Genomic DNA, 24,735 nt, shown 5'->3' with positions numbered 1-24,735 from the left:
GTTTATCAATCTTATTAATTCTTTCAAAGACCCAGCTTCTAGTTTTGTTGATCTGCTCTGCTGTGTTTCTGGTTTCTAATTCATTGAGCTCTGCTCTAATCTTAATGATTTCTCTTCTAATGCGTGGCTTGGGCATCGTTTTTTGCTTTTTCTCTAGTTCTTTAAGGTGTAAAGTTAGTTGGTGAATCTGGGATTTTTCTATTTTTTTGAGTGAGGCTTGGATGTCTATGTATTTCACCCTTAGAACTGCCTTTGCAGTATCCCATAGGTTTTGGACTGATGTTTTTCATTCTCATTGATTTCCATGAATTGTTTAAGTTCTTCTTGGATTTCTTGGTTGACCCAAACATTCTTGAGCAGAATGGTCTTTAACTTCCAAGTGTTTGAATTTCTGCGAAATTTTTCTTGTGACTAAGTTCCAGTTTTAAAGCATTATGGTCTGCAAATAGGCAGGGAATAATCTCAATTTTTTGGTATCAGTTGAAAACTGACTTGTGACCCAGTATGTGGTCTATTCTGGAGAAAGTTCTGTGTGCGCTCGAGAAGAATGAATATTCTGTTGCTTTAGGGTGGAATGTTCTGTATATACCTATGAGGTCCATCTGGTCCAATGTATCATTCAAGCTCTTATTTCTTTGTTGATTTTCTGCTTAGATGATCTCTCTATTGCTGAGAGTGGAGTATTGAGGTCTCTTACAATAAACGTATTGTTATCAATAGGACTCTTTATTTTGGTTAACTGTTGGCTTATGTAGATGGCTGCTCCCATGTTGGGGGCATAGATATTTACAATTGTTAGATCTTCTTGTTGGATAGACCCTTTAAGAATGATACACTGTCCTTCTGTGTCTCTAAGTATAGTCTTTAGCTTAAAATCTAATTTGTCTGATATAAGAATTGCTTTCTTTTGAGGTCGGTTGGCATGGAAGGTGGATCTCGATCCCTTCACTTTCAGTCTGGATGTATCTTTAGGTTCAAAATGAGTCTCTTGTAGACAACATATTGATGGGTCCTCTCTTTTTATCCAATCTGCAACCCTGTGCCATTTTATGGGACATTTAGGCTGTTCACGTTAGAGTGATTATTGAAAGATATGAATTAATTGTCATCATGTTGCCTGTGAAGACCTTGTTTTTATAGATTGTCTCTGTATATTTCTGTTGTATATCACTCTTGGGGTCTTTCTCCTTTTATAGAACCCCCCTTAATATTTCTTGCAGGGCCGGCTTAGTGGTCACATATTCTTTCAGTTTCTGCTGGTCTTGGAAGCTCTGCATCTCTCCATCCATTCTAAATGACAGCCTTGCCGGATAAAGTATTCTTGGCTGCATATTATTCTCTTTTAGTACCCTGAATATGTCTTGCCAGCCCTTTCTGGCTTGCTAGGTCTCTGTGGATAGTATGACGTTATTCTGATGTTCTTCCCTCTGTACGTAAGGAATCTCTTCCCCCTAACTGCCCTTAAGATGGTTTCCTTGATTCTAAGATTTGTGTTTTACTATTACATGCCGGGGCATTGGCCTGTTTTCCTTGATCTTCGGAGGGGTCTTCTCTGCCTCTAGGATACGAATGTTTGTTTCATTCCCCAGATTAGGGAAGTTCTCAGCTACGATTTGCTCAAATATATCTTCTAGTCCTCTCTCTCTCTCCACCTCCTCAGGGATCCCAATAATTCTGACATTGGAATGTTTCATGGTGTCACTTATTTCTCTGATTCTATTTTCATGGATTTTGAGTTGTTTTTCCCTGGCCTCCTCTTTTTCCTTCTTGCCTATTAATTGGTCTTCTAGATCACTAACTCGTTCTTCTGCCTCGCTTACCCTAGCTGTTAGATTATCTAGATTAGATTGGATCTCATTGATAGCATTTTTAAGTTCTGCCAGTTCAGCTTTCATTTCTGCCCTTAGAGACTCTATGTTGCCAGTAATCAATTTCTCCATTCTAGCTGTTGTCTTCACAATTGCTATCCTGAATTCTGTCTCCGACATCTTGGTTATATCTCTATCCATTTGTAAATCTGTGGCAGAAGTCACAGCCTCTGAGTCTTTCCTATTTTGGGGGTTCCTCCTCCTAGTCATTCTGTTGAGGGGTGGTTGAGGGAATGTACAGAGTCCAAATTATTGACCACAACCCAAGCAAGATGCACCTCTTTTATGGGACCTTAGGGTTGCCGACCTCTTGTTCTTCTAGCCTGTCTCCTAGGACGGGCCTGCTGCGCTCTTACTCAGGCAACCCTGTTTGGGTATAGTTGCCTTGCCCTCTGTGGCAGGGGATGGACTCAGTGAAAAACGGTTTTTTGGGGCTTTTGTTCTCTGGCAGCTTTCCCTGGTCTCTTTCTGCATCTCATCTGAGAGTCAGAGCCCAAGAGATCTTTTCCAACCCTCTGCCTTAGAGCAGAGAGATCTCAGTCTGTTCTTCAGTGAGCTCTCCAGGCCACACTATCTCTGTTTCTGTCTGTGCTGCTATAAACTGCAGTGCCTGGGTTGTGCACCCCTCAGCAGCGCTCCCAGTCCTTGTATCCATGTTGGGGCACATCTCTGCCCTTTGTGCTTCTAAAACCGCCAGACCCCAGTTTGCATGCATGGCCTCGCTGCTACCGGTCTGTGAGTCTGTGCCTGGGTCCCTAGCATGGAGGCTATTGCTCACCAGCTGTGTAGGAGCCCCACGGCTTGGCTCCCTCCCCCTTCTGTTTATCTTCGGATATGTGCCTGTGGAATCAGAGCTCCCCGTTTCATACCTCCAAACCAGCTGCCTGCAATATTCTGTTTGTAGAGATCCGGATCTATCTTCTTACATCTCAGGCTGATTTTGTGGATGTTCAGAGTGGTCTGGTAGATATCCAGCTCAATTCCGGGGACCAGTTGGAACAGGGTCCCCTACTCCTCTGCCATCTTTTCCTCCTTCTCAATAATCAATAATTTTTAATATTTGGTTGGTTAAGGGAGAAAGGTGGAGTCCAACTTGACTTCCAGCCCTCTGACTTAGGAAACTGGATAAATGATGACTAATTCTTTGGATGAAGGAACACAAATAGAAAAGCAAGAGTGAGTTGGCTTGACAGATAATTTTAGTTTGGAAAACACTGAAATACCTACAACACTTTGAAGTTGATATATTGGGCAAGTAGTTGTATATTCCAGCCTAGTTAGCAAGGGAAAGATTCTGGGCTGAAGGAATAGTTGTCACCCTAGGAAATTGTGTAGAGTGAGAAAAGAATAGCATTAGTGTGAAAGCCTCCTTACAAATATCCTTGTATCTAAGTGGTAAAAAATTTCTGAAGAAAAGGGAATCTTTTATAGGCATACCTCATCTTATTTGTACTTCATTTTATTGTGCTTCACAGATTTTGCATTTTTTACAAATGAAGGTGAGCAACAGTGAAAATTCTGAAGATAAATTATTAATGGCACCAGAGAGAAATGATGATTTATGATTTTAAATCCGTTCCACAATTTGCAGCACAATATATTTTTAGGAAGGAAGGAGAGATGTTTGGATAGTAATTATACCACTTTTGAACACCTGTTAACTATTAGATATTTTGGTATTCTCTTTAATTAAGTACACATTTACAAAGTTAAAGTCCTATAACTTTGTCATAGTACCTAATAAAGAAAGGAAGTTTTGTTTATATTGCTGAAAGATATGTGTATACCCAGTTCAATGAATGTTGCCTATATATTGCATGGAGCAAATGTAATACAGTGCTTGATTATGTGTATCTGATCTTATTTTCTGTCCCCCTTAAATGTTGCCCTATCTTTATTTTTTATTTTTTATTTTTTTTAAAGATTTTATTTATTTATTTGAGAGAGAGAATGAGAGAGAGCACGGGAGAGAGGGGAGGGTCAGAGGGAGAAGCAGACTCCCTGCCGAGCAGGAAGCCCGATGCAGGACTCGATCCAGGGACTCCAGGATCATGACCTGAGCCGAAGGCAGTCGCTTAAACAACTGAGCCACCCAGGCCCCCAAATGTTGCCCTATCTTTAAAAAATAAAATGTACCACTTGGATATGCAGAGAATATATAGCTAGTTTTCTTTCTTTCTTTCTTTCTTCCTTTCTTTCTTTCTTTCTTTCTTTAAGATTTTATTTATTTGAGAGAGAGAGAATAAGAGAGAGCACATGAGAGGGGGGAGGGTCAGAGGGAGAAGCAGACTCCCTGCCTAGCAGGGAGCCCAATGCGGGACTTGATCCAGGGACTCCAGGATCATGACCTGAGCCGAAGGCAGTTGCTTAACCAACTGAGCCACCCAGGCCCCCAAATGTTGCCCTATCTTTAAAAAATAAAATGTACCACTTGGATATGCAGAGAATATATAGCTAGTTTTCTTTCTTTCTTTCTTTCTTTAAGATTTTATTTATTTATTTGAGAGAGAGAGAATAAGAGAGAGCACATGAGAGGGGGGAGGGTCAGAGGGAGAAGCAGACTCCCCGCTGAGCAGGGAGCCCAATGCGGGACTCAATCCAGTGACTCCAGGATCATGACCTGAGCCGAAAGCAGTCGCTTAACTAACTGAGCCACCCAGGTGCCCCTTTTCTTTCTTATTTTTAAAGTATGTATGTATGTATGTATATATTTATTTATTTCTAAAGATTTATTTATTTAAGAGAAAGAGAGCTCAAGCAAGGGGAGGAGTAGAGGGAAAGGAGACAAGCAGACTCCCACTGAGCAGGGAGCCTGATGTGGGGCTCAGTCTCAGGACTCTGAGATCATGACCTGAGCCAAAATCAAGAGTAGGACGCTTAATGGACTGAGCCACCCAGGCGCCCTTAAAATTTTTATTTAAATTCCAGTTAGTGAACAAGGAGTGTAATATTAGTTTCACATGTAATGTATTTATTTTTAAAATTAACTGACTTCAACTTCTCATAGGCTCTCCTCTCCCTTCTCTCCTATTTAGCTGGGAAATGATGAGTTAAACTTATTAATGCTATCCATTTACTTCCAGTTAAAATGAATTCTGAATCTTACAGATTTTTCTCCTCATTCCATATTCCTGAGGATGACATATAGGTATATTATCATACCTCTTGATTTGCCTGGGACAGTCCTAGTATTTGTCTATTGTTCTGACATGAATTTTAGTAGAACTCCCTTTTACTCTTGGAAAGGTGCCAGTTTGGATAAATGGCCATCCTAAAAATAGGTGTATAGGCATAGGAGCAAGCCAGAGCTGGGGGAGGGGTAAAGTTGGGGCTTTGAGGTTGTCTGGGATCCACAAGGTGTCTCTGGACTTATATTAATTTATGCTGCAGGTTTTAAGACTGGTTCTATACCTGGGCTGGACTCTGCTGAAAAAGTCTTTGGTGAACTTACAGCCTTATTTAGGGCCTGAGATCCTCCATTGCTGATTTTTTTCTGACCTTAGCTTTTGTTGCTACCCAAAACTCCTTTGAAGTCTTCCATCAAGATTTTGACTTGATTGCCTTTCTGCAACCTTTGCGGTAGCGTCACCAGCCACAGCAGCCCTATGTCAAGTATTTTGGTTCTAATTTGAGCACCTTCTGCATTGCCCTTGGTATTTGGAACCTTGAGAACTCATTCACAATCTACAGGTATTAAGGGACTCTCAAGGAGTGCTAACTGAGGTCTCCTCTCTGACTGAATAGTCCAAACTCTTATTCTGATGTTGAGTTTCCACCCTTTGTGGATGTGTCCACTTAGAGTGAGTGTGGCACATGCCCCCTCTGCTTTTGGCTTTCTCTTCACCTCTTCTAATGTCATCTTCATACCTAGTGCTCCCACCTCCAGATTTAGGGCTTGATGGAGAGAAGTCAGTTCCCACTGTCAAACTGCTTATTTCCCAAGGCTCTGTCCCCTTTTAATTAGCAGTAATCCTCTAGGCTAGAAAGCATGGAGCAGGGATTTATCTTTGGTCACATCCTGAGTTTTTTCTATATTCTATAGCTAATAGTAAAATTCTGTGGTTTTCATCTACATATGTTAAGAGGAACTTGAGGAACATAGCAGGATATTAAATGTGGCTTTCAGGTAGTCTTAAAGTTTGAACAGTGACCTCAATAGATGAAAACAAAATAAAATGATGGTTACCCCCATTCCCATCAGCGTAGATTTATCTATGTATGATTTGTAAAAGGTGGAGTCAAAACCCAATTCTTCATGCGTTTGCCCATCAGCAATCTCCAAGCTGTTTTAGAAAAAGCTAAGAGTGCTCTGAAGGGATGAAATGACCAAAAATATATATTTCTTTGATAAGAGTTATTGGTGTTCTATGCAAGGAGAGGGTAGGCTTATTCCTTCACCTCAACACAAGAGAAGAAGCTCTAAGAGGACCATTTGAAAAGTTTAACATATGTCCCCTGGAACTTGATTTCTGACTCACACTTGAAAAGTCTAAAGGCAAGAGGGTCTGTTAGCAGTCTGTTAAATGCCTTGGAATGGCAGAATAAAGAGGAACCTAGATGTACTTTCAGAGTTTGGCACAACAAAGATTTATGCATAATGCCTATAGGTCAGATATACATCCCACAGAAGAGAGTCAGTTATGGATCCTCTTGGAAAGGTTCATGCCCAGTATGACTTCCTGCAAAGGAAAAGGTAAACTCTACTGAAAGAGGCTGAAAGTTCTATCATCAAATGCAAAAGCTGAGGAGATCATAAGTAGCAGCAAGTGAGAGAGCCCCAAGTGTAGGGAAATCTTGTCATTGAACCCTTCAAAATACTTCAGGTTTGAAAGAGTCAGCATTTGGTTATCTGTCAGACCCAGAGGGTATCAATGGCATGTTATAATAGTGTCAGTCAAAATCAAGAAAGACGTTTTATGTCCCTTTCTACAACTCCTTTCCCCTACTCCAATGCCAGAGGAACCCAAAGAGTAGTTCCCAAACAGGGAAGGAAAAAGAACAAGAAATATAGGAGAAACCAACCATGGTTGATTTCCTCACTGCAGGTTTTGAGTCTAATTCTGTCCTAAGTTGGGAAAAGGATGAAATATAAATCAGATAATAAGAGTTTGGTGTTGTGATATTACACTGGGCTTTTTATTACCCCCCAAATGACTGTTTTATACAAGAGAATACCACACAAACAATGGAATACACCTGAAAGTTCATTCTGGGGCAAGAAAGTACTATTTTTGACAAGATTAATTTAAAGAGGAAATAGGATAGAATAAAATTGTTTTTTTTCCTTCATCAATATTTTCTTTTTTTAAAAAAATTAACATAATGTATTATTGGTTTCAGGGGTACAAGTCTGTGATTCACCAGGCTTATATAATACCCAGTGCTCATTACAACACATACCCTCCTGATGTCCTTCACCCAGTTACCCCATCCCTCCACTCCCCTCCCCTCCAGCAACCCTCAGTTTGTTTCCTATGATTAAGAGTCTCTTATGATTTGTCTCCCTCCCTGGTTTCATATTGTTTCATTTTTTCCTCTCTTCCCCTGTGATCCTCTGCCTTGTTTCTTAAATTCCACATATCAGTGAGATCATATGATAATTGTCTTTCTCTGATTGACTTTTTTCGCTTAGCATAATACCCTGTAGTTCCATCCACGTTGTTGCAAATGGCAAGATTTCATTTTTTGATGGCTGCATAATACGCCATTGTGTATGTGTGTGTGTGTATCTCACAACTTCTTTATCCATTCATCTGTTGATGGACATCTGGGCTCTTTCCATAGTTTGGCTATTGTGGACATTGCTGCTATAAACATTGGGGTGCAGGTGCCCCTTCGGATCACTACATTTGCATCTTTGGGGTAAATACCCAGCAGTGCAATTGCTGGGTCATAGGGTAGCTCTATTCTCAACCTTTTGAGGAGCTTCCATACTGTTTTCTAGAGTGGCTGCACCAGCTTGTATTCCCACCAACACTGTAGGAGGGTTCCCCTTTCTCTGCATCCTTGCCAACATCTGTCATTTCCTGACTTGTTAATTTTAGCCATTCTGGCTGGTGTGAGTTGGTATCTCATTGTGGTTTGATTTGGATTTCCCTGATGCTGACTGATGTGGAGCATTTTTCATGTGTCTGTTGGCCATTTGGATGTCTTCTTTGCAGAAATGTCTGTTCATGTCTTCTGCCCATTTCTTGATTGGATTATTTGTTCTCTGGGTGTTGAGTTTGATAAGTTCTATATAGATTTTGGATACTAGCCCTTTATCTGTTATGTCATTTGCAAATATCTTCTCCCATTCTGTTAGTTGTCTTTTGGTTTTGTCAACTATTTCCTTTGCTGTGCAAAAGCTTTTTATCTTGATGAAGCCCCAGTAGTTCATTTTTGCCTTCACTTCCCTTGCCTAAAATTTTTTTTTGCTTACTGAATTCAATTTTTCAATAAACCAGCAATAGGAATTTAGAAAACCATCTTCACACATTTGGTTTTCAACTACATTGTCTTACTGGGGACTCAGAAATCCTGTTTTGGTGGTCAAAGGCTGAGCTTTGATCCTTTGATATTCCTCTTGTAATCCTCTCATACACATTTCAGTAGAATTGGGGGTGCTGATATTTGTAAAAGAGAAAAGGATGGGGTGCCTGGGTGGCTCAGCTGGTTAAGCAGTTAAGGTCAGGTCATGATCCCAGTGTCCTGGGACTGAGCCATGCATTGGGCTCCCTGCTCAGTGGGGAGTCTGCTTCTCCCTCTCCCTCTTCCTCTGCCCCTACCCCCACTCGTGCTCATGTGCTCTCTCTCTCAAATAAATAAGTAAATAAATAAAAACTTTAAAAAGAGAGAGAGAAAAGGATATTTTTTTTTTTAAAGATTTTATTTATTTATTTGAGAGAGAGAATGAGATAGAGCATGAGAGTGGGGAGGGTCAGGGGTAGAAGCAGACTCCCTGCTGAGCAGTGAGCCCGATGTGGGACTCGATCCCTGGACTCCAGGATCATGACCTGAGCCGAAGGCAGTTGCTTAACCAACTGAGCCACCCAGGCGCCCAAGGATATTAATTTTTAAAAAGTATTATCTCTCATGTTACTTGAGATCATTACCACGAGAACCCTAGGAAACAAGATTGCCATTCTTTTTGTATAAATGAGGGAACCAAGAATCAAGACAAGTTAAGTAAATTTCCAAGGCCACTCAAGTGTGAGTAGAAGAACTGGGCTTTAACCCTAGGTCTGTCTCATTCTGAACACTCTACTTTGTCCTCTATTTGTATTGTCTCACACTGAAAAATGTATAAATATATTGCCTTTTATTATTAAACTATTTGTTCATATAGATACAGGAACATTTTTTAACCAGTTATATTTTTTCTACCGGATATTTGATATAAATATAAATGTTATTATTGTAAGTATTATTTGAGGATTCTCAAAAGTTACTGAAAGATTAAGAGAATAATTTAATTATTAATTAATTTGTTCTTATTATAGAGTGATGATGTTAGCAGACCAAAGTATTTCTCCAAAACCAAAGAGTACTTCGCATTCAGAATCAGGTAATAAATAGTGAAACTAATCATTTTCATAATTCTGTATTTCTTTATTTTTGTGACAGTGTAGTATATTTTGAGAAAATTGGTAGCCCAGGAAACTGAGTGCTTTTTAGCTTGGTTGTATTTTAAGAAATGAAGGTATGTGAAGTTAGAATGTGGGTCTTAACTATCCCTCTAACACCCTTCATTAATTCATTTCATAAACATTTACTGAGTGTGTACTCTGTATTAGGCATTACTATATATACCAGTGAGGAGTGATATAAAGTCCTTGCCTCCTAAGTTTCAGTCACGAGAAAGGAAGATAATCAATAAACAGATATATTGGAATTATGTGTGATGATTGAAAATAAAAATAACATAGTACCCTTGCATTATAGACACTCTATAATTTAATTTATTATTAGGATAAACTTAGCTAAACATTTCCAACCTTATTAATCCATGCTGTATCTCAGATTGCTATTTTTATTTCCTGAATCAAATTTTATAGCATCTGTTTTTGGTTAAACTTGAAGAATTGCTGGTTTTGCTCTTAATAGGTATGTTTATATAAACAAAAAAAGGGTTTTTTTTTACATAATCTTCACTTTAAGAAATTCTCTTAATGAGTATTTTGTATATGCCAGGATTTAGGAATTCTGGGTATAAAAATGATTAAAATAGTTGCTATTCTTTTTTTTTTTTTTAGATTTTATTTATTTAGTTGACAGAGAGGGAGAGAGAACACAAGCAGACAGAGCAGCAGGCAGAAGGATAGGGAGAGGCAGGCTCTCTGCAGAGAGTCTAATATGGGCTCAATCCCACGACCCTGGGATCATGACCTGAGCCGAAGGCAGACGCCTAACCAAATGAGCCACCAAAGTGCCCCAGTAGTTGCTGTTCTGAGGGAAATTAATAAAGTGATAAAAACTAAACTTGTAAAAGCACACATCTTTTAAAAGAGTAGCTAGCATCTACTACCCTGGAGGGTGAATATTAGAAGGGGGATTTGTGGGCGCCTGGGTGGCTCAGTTGGTTGAGCGACTGCCTTCGGCTCAGGTCATGATCCTGGAGTCCTGGGATCGAGTCCCGCATCGGGCTCCCTGCTTGGCAGGGAGTCTGCTTCTCCCTCTGACCCTCCTCCCTCTCGTGCTCTCTGTCTCTCTCTCGCAAATAAATAAATAAAATCTTTAAAAAAAAAAAAAGAAGGAGGATTTGTTTTATAGATCTAAGAGTCAGGGCATTTGTGAACAAGAGAAGAGAGATTATGAAAGGGAAAGTGGTAAGGGTACCAAAAACAATCATGATTTTACTTAGGTCTTGCCCAATAAAAAATTTTGCTTTGGCTGTAGAAAATGTTTTTTATAAGGCCTGATAGTAAGGGAGAATAGTGATTCTGGAATTATGTATGCTTTTGTATTCTTACTTTTATGTGGTTGATTGATTGAAATTTAAAATTAAATCACATCTTGCTCAAGTGGTATTTTTTACTTCCTTAATTCAACAAATCTATCTTTGTTCCAATTGTAGGTCAGGTTCTTTACTAAATGTTAGAAAATAGTCTAATCATAGAGGCAAATAAATAAACAAGAAATTACTTCTCAGGTAATTCTGGCTCCTTTGCAATCTTATCTACCACTATTAGTGGTTAAATGTGGGAGTTCTTCAAGGCTAGTTCCTAGATTTTAATCTTTTTAAAATTTACCCCCTGATATGTATAGGTGTCCTATAAAAAACAGGGTTTCCAAGTTTTCTCTCATTAAAGAATCTCCTCTGAGGCTAAGACCCTTATATGCAGCTACCTTCTAAACATCTCCCCTTGGATGTTTCAGAGACACCTCATCATACCATTCATTAATTCCATTCATTCAACAAATATTTATTAATCACCTACAGTGTGACACAAAGTATTTTAGCTGCTGGGGAACATGACAGAGTCCTTGCCCTAAAAGAGCTATGTTATAGTAGAGGAAGAAAGATAATCAACTGTTAAATAAATAAATATACAACAATGTCAGGAATAAGAGTATTGAAGGAAAATAAAGCGGGTAAAAACAGTGTGACTAGGAATGCTATTTTAGACAAGGTAATTGGATAGGCCTCTCTGAGGAGATTACATTTGTATAGAGCTTGAATGAAGTGAGAGAGTGGGTCATATGAAAATCTGTGACAGAGCATGCTGGGCAAAGGGAACAACAAGAGAAAAGACCAGGAGATGGAAATGAGCTCTGCATGTTTGAAGAATAGAAAAGAGGTTAGAGGGGCGCCTGGGTGGCTCAGTCGTTAAGTGTTTGCCTTCGGCTCAGGTCATGATCTCAGGGTCCTGGGATCAAGCCCCACATCGGGCTCCCTGCTCCGCGGGAAGCCTGCTTCTCCCTCTCCCACTCCCCCTGCTTGTGTTCCCTCTCTCACTGCCTCTCTCTGTCAAATAAATAAATAAAATCTTTAAAAAAAAAAAAAAGAAAAGAAAAGTTAGAATGACTGGAGCAAAATGAGTAAAAAAAAAAAAGAATGACTTCAATTGTGTTCAGGGGGTAATCAAATGGTATAATGTAGAGTCTCCTATGCCATCATAAGAAGTAGGGGTTTTATTCTAAATGTGCCAAGAAACACATCTTAGAGCAAAGGGATGACATGATTAGATACATATTTTGAATTATCACTCTGACTACCATGTGGAGAATAGACTAAGATGGCAAGTGAAAGCAAAGAGCCCCTGTTAAACTACTGTGGTGGTCAGATAGTGGTATATGAGATTAAAGTGGGAGCAGTGGTCTGATTTGAAATATATTTTAAAACAGATGTGCCAGGATTTTCTGATGAGGCTGGATGTTGCATAAGAGAGAAAAATAGAAGTCAAGGATGAGTCTAAAATTATTGGTTTAAGCAAGTGGACGAATGATGGTATCATTTCTTGAGATGGGAATACTGGAGGACAGAGCAAGTTGGAAGACTAAGAGAATTTGGTTTCAGCATTAAATTTGATCTGTCTAGGGGCACCTGGGTGGCTCAGTCGTTAAGCGTCTGCCTTCGGCTTAGGTCATGATCCCAGGATCCTGGGATCGAGCCCTGCATCGGGTTCCCTGCTCAGCGGGAAGCCTGCTTCTCCCTCTCCCACTCCCCCTGCTTGTGTTCCCTCTCTCGCTGTCTCTCTCTCTCTGTCAAGTAAATAAATAAAAGCTTAAAAGAAATTTGATTTGTCTACTCATGTACTTAATGTTTCATGAAATAATGCAGACACAAACATGTATGTATTGTATAATTCTGTATATATGAAGTTCAAGAACAGGCAAGAGTGTTTTAGGTAGTAGAAGTAAAAATAGTGGTAATCTTTGGAATGGGAGTCCTGACTGGGAAAGAACATATAGGAAACTTCTGGGTTGTTGGAAATATTTTATGTCTTGATTTGGGTGGTGACTATATAGGTGAATACATATACATTTAAGATTTGTGCCCATTACTGTGTATGTGGAGTGCTTCAATAAAATATTAAAACATTGAAAGACTTATTAGCCTTCAAATAGAGATGTCATTAAAGCAGTTTGTGACATAGGAGTCTGGAGTTTAGGGCAGAGACGAGCTGTAAATAAATATCTAGAGTCAAGAATATAGATGAGATCACCTAGGAAGTGGAATAGAAAACAAACATGCAAAATGAACGTAAATGGAACACTCCAACATTTAGAAGTAACTGTAACATAAGTTACCTAGAGATTAAATAAAGCGAGCATTGAGAACTGAGAATTGTCACGACCAAGACCTAACCTGGTCTTCTACCAGTGTCCTCCATCTTAGTTAGCAAATGTAGCTTAGCATACCAGAAGCATGGGATCATCCTTGACACCTTCCTGTTTGTCACTTCCTTTGCTTAATCTATTACCAAATCTTGGTACCAATTTCATTTCTTACTAAACTCTCAAATCTACTACTTCCTTCTACCTCAGGAGATGAAGATAAGTGGAGTGAGTAGTCTCAAGGGTTGTCAGATTTAGCAAATAAAGATACAGAATGCTCAGTTAAATTTGAATTCAGATAAACAGCGAAAAAATTTTAATATAATTATGTCATAAATATTGCATATGCTTGTACTATTACACAGCAAACACACTAAAAAATTATTTGTTTATCTGAAATTCAAATTTAAGTAGGTATCCTGTATTATATCTAGAAACCTTTTAGCCTTTGCAGTGAGGCTGGGAATATAGAAGTATATAGGCAGAGATCATAAAAACCAGGATTTTGTATGCTGAGTTAAGAAGCTTGAGTTTTAACTTGAATACAGTGGAAAACCTTGGAAGAGTTTTAAGCAGATGATATTAAACTTGTGTTTTAGATATATTATGTGGGCAGTGGACTGCAGATGGAGCTGAATTGAAAAGCTATTGAAATAATTCAAAGGGAAATCTCGTGTTGACTTAAAACAAGGTAGTAGTGTTAAGAATAAAGAAAAGCCAAATTTGCAATACTTATAGTAGTAACATTGCCACATAGCAGACTAGATATTTGTTGTCTTGGATTGAGCCTGGAGAGTGAAAAAAAGAGGAGTCAGGACTGAAGAGGAGTCATAAAAGGGGCCAGAGGGAAAATGTTCATGTTTGTTGTACTGATGTCCAATAAGGTAGGACAGAAAAGGTTTCTGTTCATAAAGGTAGGACCTGAAACTAGATTGCTGTGGGCTTGGGAGTAAACAGGAGGAGAGGAAGTTATGTTAGTATATGTGGACAGCTCTTTGAAGAAACATGCCTATGGAGAAAAGGAAAGAAAAGATGTAGCAGGAAGGAGTATGGGGTACAGATAAAGTTTTTGGTAAGATGAAAGAGTCCTGTATATTTTAAATGCTAATAGAAAATTTGCAGTAAAAAGAGAGAGCCTGAAAATACAGGAGAGTGAAAATGGAAGGAAAATTAATGAAGAATTTTAATCACATGCAACCTTCTGTACTAAATGAAAAGTAAGTATTTTACATAGAGCTTATTTACTCATGTGAAACCTAGAGCTCTTAAAATAAAACTCTATCAGCAGTAAGTCAGGTTATTCAACATATGTTAAGCTTTTCTTTTAAAACTATTTCAAAGACAGCCCTTAAAATTAGGGTGTTTTTTTTTTTTTTCCAAATTTGAATTCTACTTTCTGTACTTACAGTTAACGAGATGTTAAATAATTAAAATATTGAAGCATCTTTTTCTTTACAGATAATACAGCTTGTGAAGTTTTACTTGCTGAGAAAACTTACCCTTCAGCCCCTGAAAAAACAAAGAAAAAAGCAAGTGTTGAAGCAGAAAAACTATATAAATCATAAATTTCATTAATATAGAACATATTCTTAACCAACAGTTTTATAGGAATTACTTTTCAGCTATTTAAGTAAATAATTTCAAACAGTTTTTAAACTTAGTAATTAATTACATTACTGTTATATGAATATATACTCTATATAAGTTTAATGAAAGAGAATTAAAGTTTACAGTTTTTCCAAATTCCTTTTGGATAATTGGATGTCTATTAAAAATTAATTTAAGGTAAAAATAAGACATTTGCTGTGTAGCCAGAGCAGTGATTTCTGCTGAGGAGTATTTGTGAATTAGTACATTAGGCCCAGAATCTAGAGGTCTTTGGGGAGAAATTTGAGGTTTATTTTGTATGTAACAGGAGCCACTCTTTGAGTGACTATTCAATGCTAAGCATTATTCTAAGCACTTTTTACAAATTATATCTTTTCCTTATAGCATTCCTACCAGGTGAGTTTTTTGTTTGTTTTGTTTTGTTTTCACCTATTTTATAGCTAAGAAAAATGAGGTTTAGATATTAATTAGTGTGTTTGGGGAGTTTGTGGCAGGTCTTTCTGGATCTTACATCTGTATTCTTTCCACTACACTTTACTGTCATTGTATACATTGGGAAAAAAAAAAATTGAAAAAGGGCAAGGGTCTCAATAGGAAGATTCCTTAGTATGAAGTTATAGATATTGTAGGTGCAAGATTGTGGTGGCCTTGACAAGGATACTTTGTAGGAGAGATGGGAAATATGCATGGATTTGAGATAATTTTGCCTGTAGAGTTCTTGAATTGGAGATAGAAGATGAAGGAGTGAGGTGTCAAAAAAGACTTCTAGGTTTTTGTCTTAAGCGGTTTTGGCGGCTAAAGGTGCTATTTAGTGTGATAGGAGAGGCGGGAGGTCTGAGCGTACATGAAAATGAAAAATTTGTAAGGACCATTGGCTATAAATATACAGTTTAGGAAAGCAGAAGATAAGTATACAGTGTTCTAGATATTTTTAAGTTTATAGAAATAGATAAAGCACCTGAGAAAGAATGAGTTTCTACAGAGTGAGGAAAAGAAAAGGGTCCAGGATCATTCCTTGGAATACTCTACAGTCAGGTAGAAAAGAGTGGACAGAGAAAAGGAGGAAAATGAACAGAATATGGTATCATAGAAGCCAAGAGACAAGAATATTTACTCCTAAAAGGGGGAGTGGTTAACAATCTTGAATGTTGCTTGGAATCCCGTTATAAAGAACTTTGCAAAATTGGAGGACTTCCAGTTTCTGGTCTAGCACGTAAGGAACTTAGAAGTCACCACTCTGGTCTAACAAGTAAAAGCCTGAACAAAGGGGCGCCTGGGTGATGCAGTCAGTTGAGTGTCCGACTTTTTGTTTTTGCTTGGGTGGTGATCTTGGGATCATGGGATTGGGCCCTGAGTTGGGCTCTGGGCTCTGTGCAGGGTCTGCTTGAGACTCTCTCTCCCTCTCCTCCCCCCCCACCCCATGCTCTCTCTCTCTCTCTCTAAAACAAATGTATAAATCTTTAAAAAAAAAGAAAACCTGAACAAAGTTAAAAATCAACAAGTCTTTTTAGATATGTCAGATAAATAATATCATAGGCCAAAGTGCTGCACTAATATTTGGAAAGATAGACAGGTGGATACAGAAAATCATGACTTATCAGAGCAAAAACACTTGAACAGAAATCTCCCAGAGAACCAGTGCTGGGATGGAAAAACCAGAGCTGGTGTGATTGATAAATTGCTAGAGGCTCAGTGAGAACAATGCTGAGAGTTAAAAACTCAAGAGGGACACAGTCATCAGGGGGCCTCGACACTTTTTTGAGTTTTATCTTTAGGAAGGACCTCTATCAGATCCTCACAGTCAATATCTGAGAAAAATCCCCTCATGCTTTTGGTAATGGGAAGAGGAAAAGAACCATCTTGAAATATACTAGAGTATTCTGTTCTTAACAAAACCTTCCCTCAGAAGAATATATGTTACCAGCGCCTAACTTGGGGTTTTAGTAGAGCCTGACCTACCTTGGGGAAGGGGAATACCCAACTTCAGCCAGGTCTGCTTTTTCAAATGAGGAAAGGAAAATACTCCAATTCCAGCTCTCTCTAGCCTTCCACACGGAAGAATGGAAATATCCAGATACAGCTCTCTCTACCTGTCCTGTCTCACCTAAGGAGGTGTGGGGATTAAGAAATATTGGTGAATTTTACCCTCCAGGGGTAAAGGCTCAACAAAAAAGACCTAATCATAGCACTATGACTTAAACCTTGCCACTACATTACTAAAGGCCTATCCACCACAGTTCCCATTACCCAGTATATCCTGTCTACCTTTTAGCAAAAAATTACAAGGCTTATTAAAAGGCAAACAAAACAAAACAAAACAACACAATTTGAAGAGACTGAATAGACATCAGGACCAGAGTCAGATATGGCAGTAGTATTAGAATGATCAGACCAGAATTTTAAATAACTATGATTAATATGCCCAGGGCGTTATAGGAAAAAAGAGACAGCATGAAAGAACAGATGAATAATATAAACAGAATGATGGAAATTCTAAGAAAGATCAAAAAAGAAATGCTAGAAATAAAAAATACTATAGCAAGAACGAAGAATGCTTTTGATGGACTCATTAGTAGACTGGACATAGTGAAGAAAGAATGCCTGAGTTTGAGGATATGGCAGTAGAAGCTTCCAAAAAAAAAAAGAGAAAAAAGACTGAAAAAAAGAACAGAATATTCAAGAACTGTGGGACAACTACAAAAGGTGTGACATACACATAATTGGGATTCCAGAAAGAGAAGATACAGAGAAAGGCACAAAACAATATATGAAGCAATAGTGACTGATAATTTCCCAAAATTAATGTCAGATACCAAATCATAGATTCAGGAAGTTCAAAGAACACCAAGCAAGATAAATGCCCTCAAAACTACACCTAGATTTATCATATTCAAACATCTTGAAAGAAAGAAAAAAATATTGAAAGAAGCCAGAGGGAAAAAACACCTTGCCTATAGAAGAGCAAAGAAGCGCAAAAGAACAAAGAACAAAGAATTACAGATCTCTCCTTAGAAACTATCATGCAAAAAAGAGTGAAGTGAAATATTTAAAGTCCTGAGAGAAAAAACCCACCAACCTAGAATTCTATGCCTCATGAAGCTACATTTCAAAAATGAAGGAGAATTAAAGACTTTCTCAGACAAAGAAAAATTATAATTTGTTGCCAGTAGGCCTACCTTGTAAGAAATATTAAAGGAAGTTCTTCAGGGAAAAGGAAAATAATGTAGCAGTATAGTTTTAACTATCTTAATAAATGTAACATTATGGTGCAGTATGTAAAATAAGGGAGATTGTATATGTAGGGTCAAGGGCTATATGGGAACTCTGTATATTCTGCTCAGTTTTGCTGTGAACCTCAAACTTGTCTCTAAAAAATTAATTTTTAAAAAGTCAGTTACATTCAGAATCAAGAAGGAAACTGATGACTTTAGCAAGAATAATTTTAGTGGACTGATGAGAGGCAAGCCAGATTGGAATAGGTTGAAAAGAAGGAAATATAAAAAGAAGTAAATTGGGTCACCAACGACATGAAACATATGTAGGGGTGAGGAGTAAACGTGTAGAACATTTTTATGCAGTTGCCCGTTATAACTATTATGAAAGCCCTATGGCAATCCAGGCACAAGTCTTTAAGAGACACACAAATGGTAAAGAGAAAAAAATCAAAGCATACCCCTATAAAAAATAGAATCGTCAATTCACAAAGAAAGAGAGCAAGAGAGGAAGATAAGAACAAAGGAAGTACAGAACAATCAGAAAGCAATTAACAAAATGATGATAGTCCTTACTATCAATAAGTTCTTATCTATCAAGAATTACTTTAAATGTAAATGATTTAAATTCGCCATTTAAAAGACATAAAGTGGGGGAATAAAAAAAATAGCCCAACTATATGCTGCCTAGAAGAGATTCACTTAAGCTTTTCTTTCTTTCTTTCTTTCTCTTTCTTTCTTTTCTTTCTTTCTTTCTTTCTTTCTTTCTTTCTTTCTTTCTTTCTTTCTTTCTTTCTTTCTCTTTCTTTCTTTTCTTTCTTTCTTTCTTTCTTTCTTTCTTTCTTTCTTTCTTTCTTTCTTTCTTTCTTTCTTCCTTCCTTCCTTCCTTCCTTCCTTCCTTCCTTCCTTCCTTCCTTCCTTCCTCCCTCCCTCCCTCCCTCCCTCCCTCCCTCCCTCCCTCTCTCCCTCCCTTCCTTCCTTCCTTTCAAGTAGGAGGCTTGAATTCATGACCCTGAGATCAAGAGTCAGACACTTAACCAACTGAGCCACCCAGATTTGCCTAAGGTTTAAAGACAATTAGGGTGAAAGTGAAGAGATGGAAAAAATTATTCCATGGAAGTGAAAACTAGAAGAGATCAGGAGTAGTTATACCAGACAAAATAGATTTTAAGTTTTTTAAAAGCTATAATAAGAGACAATGTTGTTACATAATGATAAAGGGGTCAATTCATCAAGAGGATATAATGGTTGTAAATGTATAAACATCCAATATTGAAGGACCTAAATATATTAAATAATCATTAACAGGTCTGAATGCAGAAATAGACAACAATGCAATAGTAGTAGGATACTTCAATACCCTACTATTCAACAATGAATAGATCATCCAGACAGAAAATCACTGAGGAAATAATGGATTTGAACAACACTTTAGACCAAATGGACCTAACAGACTTATACAGAATATTTCATTCAACAACAGTAGAATCCACATTCTTGTCAGTGCACATGGAACAGGCTCCAGGATAGATCACATGTTGCATCACAAAACAAGTCTTAACAAACATAAGAAGATTGAAATGATATCAGGTATCTTTTCTGACATATTGGTATGACATTAGAAATTTATAATAGAAAGAAAGGGGAAAATTCACACATATGTGAAAATTAAACAACACATTTGTGAATAGCTAATGAGTCAAAGAAGAAATCAAAAGATATCAAAAAATATCTTGAGAGAAATAAAAATGGAAACACAACATACCAAAACTTATGGGATGCTGCTAAAGTAACCCTAAGACAGAACTTTATTGTGATAAATACTTACATTAAGAAAGAATTAAGATCTCAAACATGCAACCTAACCTTATACCACAAGGAACTAGAAAAAGAATATAGTCCAAAACAGAAGGAAGAAAATAAAAATAAGAGAAGAAATGAATGAAATAGATATTAGAAAGACAATAGGAATCATCAACAAAACTAAGACTTGGTTTTATTAAAAGATAAACAATTGAAAAACTTTTGTCTCATCTAAGAAAAAAAGAAAGGTGACTCATTAATAAAATTATCAATGAAAGATGAGACATTACAGTTCATACCACAGAAATACAAAGGAACATAACAGACTACTATGAATAATTATACACCAACAAATTGGATAATTTAGAAGATATGGATAAATTCCTAGAAATAGAAACCAAGACTGAATCATGAAGTAATAGAAAATCTGAACAGACAATAAAAAGCAAGGAAATTGAATCAGTAATAAAAAGATCTTCCAGGGCGCCTGGGTGGCTCAGTTGGTTAAGCGACTGCCTTCGGCTCAGGTCATGATCCTGGAGTCCCAGGATCGAGTCCCACATCGGGCTCCCGGCTCAGCAGGGAGCCTGCTTCTCCCTCTGACCCTCCCCCCTTTCATGTGCTCTCTCTCTCAAATAAATAAAATCTTTAAAAAAATAAAAAAAATAAAAAAAAATAAAAAGATCTTCCAGCAAATAAAAATGACCAGATGACTTTACTGGTGAATTCTACCAAATGTTTAAAGAAGAATTAATACCAATGCTTCTTGAACTTTTCTAAAAAATTGAAGAGAAGGAACACTTCCAAACTCATTTTACAAAGCCAGAATTACTGTGATACCAAAGGCAAGAACACTGAAAGAAAAGAAGTTTACAGGCCAATATCCCTGATGAACGTAGATGTAAAGAAAATACTAATACTCAAGAAAATACTAGCAAACCAAATTCAAGAGCACAATGAAAAGATCATATACCATGATCAAATAGGATTTATCCCTGGGATGGAAGGATAGTTCAACGTAAGAAAATCAATTAATGTGATAAACCACATTAACAGAATGAAGGATAAAAATCATGACCATTTCAATAGATGTAGAAAAGCACTGGACAAAATTCTACATCCTTTCATGATAGAAACTTCAACAAATTAGGTGTAGAAGAAATATACCTCAACATAATAAAGGCTATATATGACAAGTCCACAGTTTACATCATACTCAATGGTGAAAAGTTAAAAGCCGTTTCTCTAAGATCAGGAATAAGAAAAGATGTTCACTCTTGACACTTCTTTTCAATATAGTACTGCAAGTTTAATCAGAATAATAAGGTAAGAAAAGGAAATAAAAATCATCCATATAAGAAAGGAAGAAATGAAATTATCTTTTGTACATGGCATGACCTTATATATTGAAAACCCTAAAGGCTCCACTGAAAAACTGTTAGAATAAATAAAATCAGTAAAGTTACAGAATACAAAAATCAATATACAAAAATCTGTTGTGTTTCTATACACTAGTCTCAAACTATTTGAAAGTGAAATTAAAAAGCAATTCTGTGAGATAAGAGAAAATATATATATTGGTTTCTGCCCCCATTTCCAGGCACAGAGCTCCTAAATACTTGTAATTTCCTAAGTGATAAGAAAACCAGAAGCATATTTTGTTTTAATATTTAGTTTTTTTTACTTCATCCCTCACACAGGGCTCCTAAAACCCTAATTGATTCCTAATTGATAAGAATACTAGAGGATAAAAAAAAAAAAAAAAGAATACTAGAGGATCTTTTTGGAGTGCCTGGGTGGCACAGTTGGTTTGGCACCCACTCTTGGTTTTGGCTCGGGTCTCGATCTCAGGGTTGGGAGATCAAGCCCCACATCGGGCTCCATGCTCAGTGTGGAGTCTGCTTGGGACTCTCTGTGTCTGCCTCCTACTCTCTTTCTCTAATAAATAAATAAATCTTAAAAAAAAAAAAAGAATACTAGAGGATCTTTTGTTCATGAGACAACTGTGAGTGGACTCCTATATGGCTCCTGGATGTGGGTTGGTCATCAGAAAGACCAAGCCATAATTAGAAGCTTGAAATTTTCAACCCAGTCACTCCCTTCTCCAAAGAGGGGAAAGGGGCTTGAATGAAGTTAGTAACTGATCATGCCTATGTGAGGAAGCCTCCATAAAAATTCTAATAGTAAGGGATTTGGAGAGCTTCTAGGTCGGTGAACACAATCACACCAGGAGGGTGACAGCAGAACTCCATGGTGGCAGATGTTCTTACACTTGGGACCCTCCCAGACCTTGCTCTATGTTCATATGTATCCTTTATCATATCCTTTAATAAATTAGTAAATGTAAGTAAGTGTTTCCCTGAGTTATATGAGCTGCTCTAGCAAATTAATTGAATCTGAGGATGGGGTGATAGAGGCTTCCAATTTGTAGCCAAATTGTACAGAAGTTGAGGATAACTTGTGATTGGCATCTGAAGTAGGATGGGAGCAGTCTTGTGGGACTGAGCCCTAAACCTACGGGATCTGACCCCATCTCCAGGTAGAAAGTGTTAGAATTGAGTTGAATTGTAGGACATCTAGCTGGTATTGCAGAGAATTTCCTGTTTTGGGGAAAACCCCAAATGCATTTAGTGACCAGAAGTATCAGAAGTATGAGTAGTTAAGGACACTCATAGGAGAAAGATTCACTGGAGGGAAGAACTGTGGTTTTTCCTTTAAAAGTCCCATTCATGATCTCATAGAAAACAATAAAATACTTAGAGATAAATTTAACCAAGGAGATAAAAGACCTGTACACTGTAAACTCTAAGACATTGAATGAAAGAAATTGAAGAAGACACAAATAAATGGAAAGATATCCCATGTTTTTAGATGTGAAGAATTAATATTATGAAATTGTCTATCCTACTCAAAGCAATCTACAGAGCCAGTGTAATCCCTTTCAAAGTTCCAATCACATTTTTTCTCAGAAATAGAAAAACTATCCTAAAATTTGTATGGAACCACATAAGACCCCAAGTAGCCAAAGCAATCTTGAGAAAGAACAAAGCTGGAGGCATCACATTCTTGATTTTAATATATATTACAAAGCTATAGAAATGGGAACATTGGGTGCCTGGGTGGCTCAGTTGATTAAGCGACTGCCTTCAGCTCAGGTTATGATCCTGGAGTCCCGGGATCAAGTCCCGCATTGGGCTCCTGCTCAGCAGGGAGTCTGCTTCTCCCTCTGGCCCTCCCCCATCTCATGCTCTCTCTATCTCATTCTCTCTCAAATAAATAAATAAAATCTTAAAAAAAAAAGAAATGGAAACATTATGGTACTGGCATAAAAAGAGGCATTTAGACCAGTAGAACGGAATAGAGACATCAGAAATAAACCCACATGTCTACAGCCAACTGATTTTTGACAAGGGTGCCAAGACCACAAACTGGGGAAAGGATAGTCTTTTCAATAAATGGTAATGGGAAAGTTGGATATCTACATGCAAAAGAATGAGACAGGACTCCTATCTTATACCACTCACAAAAAAAACTAAGTCAAAATGGATTAAGGACTTAAATATAAGACCTGAAACCATAAAACTCCTAGAAGTAAATGTAGGGAAAAACCTCCTTGGCATTGGTCTTGGCAATGATTTCTTTGCTAAGACACCAAAAGAACATGCAAGAAAAACTAAAGTAAACAAGTGAGACTACATTAAACTAAAGAGCTTCTGCATTGCAAAGGAATTAATCAGTAAGTGGAAAGCAAGCCACAGAATGGGAGAAAATATTTGCAAATCATATATCTTATAAGGGGTTAACATTCAAAATATTTAAAGAGCCTGTACAACTCAATGTCAAAAAAGCAAATAATCCAATTTTTTATTTATTTTTTTAAAGATTTTATTTATTTATTTGACAGAGAGAGACCCAGTGAGAGAGGGAACACAAGCAGGGGGAGTGGGAGGGGAAGAAGCAAAGCAGGCTTCCTGCTGAGCAGGGAGCCCAATGTGGGGCTTGATCCCAGGACCCTGGGATCATGACCTGAGTTGAAGGCAGACACTTAATGACTGAGCCACCCAGGCGCCCCAACAAATAATCCAATTTTAAAGCAAGCAAAATACCTGAATAGACATTCTCCCAAAGACATACATGCTGTCAAAAGGTACATGAAGAGGTGCTAAATATCACTAATAACCAGAGAAATGCAAATGCAAACCACAAATAACACCTGTTAGGATGGCTATTATCAGAAAGACAAGACATAACAAATGTTGGCAAAGATGTACAGAAAAGGGAATCCTTAAATACTGTTAGTGGGACTGTAAATTGGTACAAGTATTATGGAGAACCATATGGTGGTTCCTCAAAAAAATAAAAAGAACTACCATGTGATCCTGGGTCCTACTTCAGGATATATATTCAAAGGAAAAAGGAAATGAAATCAGTATCTCAAGGAGATAGATATCTGCATTCTCATGTTCACTGCAGCATTATTCACAATAACCAGGATATGGAAACAGCCTAAATGTCCTTCAATGGATGAATGGATAAAGAAAGTATGGTATAGATATAGATATAGGTAATGGAATATTATCAAGTCATAAAAAAGAAGAAAATCTTGCCATTTAAAATCTCATATATGAACCTGAAGGGCATTATGTTAAATGAAATAAACCAGAGGAAGACAAATACTGCATAGTATCACTTATATGTGGAATCCTAAAAAAACAAAAGACAAAACAAAACCAATTTCATAGAAATAGAGAATAGAAAATATAATGGTAGTTGCCAGGGTCTGGTGGTCTGGGGAAATGGGGAGATGTAGGTCAAAACATACAAACTTTCAGTTTTAAGGAGAGTAAGTTCTGAGGATCTAATGTACAGCATGGTGATAATAATAATACAGTATTATTTACTTGAAAGTTACTGAGTAGATCTTCTGCTTTCTCACCACACACACACACAAAATTAATATGTCAGGTGGTGGATATGTTAATTAT

At 37.5% G+C, this 24,735-nt stretch overlaps 1 protein-coding gene across 1 annotated transcript in view; it reads left to right on the top strand.

The window, feature by feature from the left end:
* Positions 1 to 24,735, top strand: part of MEIKIN (meiotic kinetochore factor) — a 101,807-nt gene that overhangs the window by 28,666 nt on the left and 48,406 nt on the right. The window contains exons 9-11 of the mRNA XM_064595649.1: positions 9,350 to 9,414; positions 14,586 to 14,662; positions 15,120 to 15,131. Coding sequence (XP_064451719.1) covers positions 9,350 to 9,414; positions 14,586 to 14,662; positions 15,120 to 15,131 — 154 coding nt within the window. The remainder of the gene's footprint in view (positions 1 to 9,349; positions 9,415 to 14,585; positions 14,663 to 15,119; positions 15,132 to 24,735) is intronic.

Source organism: Mirounga angustirostris, unplaced genomic scaffold (assembly GCF_029215605.1).
Source record: "Mirounga angustirostris isolate CCGP_5_RB_7025 unplaced genomic scaffold, mMirAng1.0.hap1 SCAF_7, whole genome shotgun sequence".
NCBI classification, from domain to species: domain Eukaryota; kingdom Metazoa; phylum Chordata; class Mammalia; order Carnivora; family Phocidae; genus Mirounga; species Mirounga angustirostris.
Note: the sequence above shows the minus strand (reverse complement) of the source record. Positions and strands in the feature narration are given on the sequence as shown.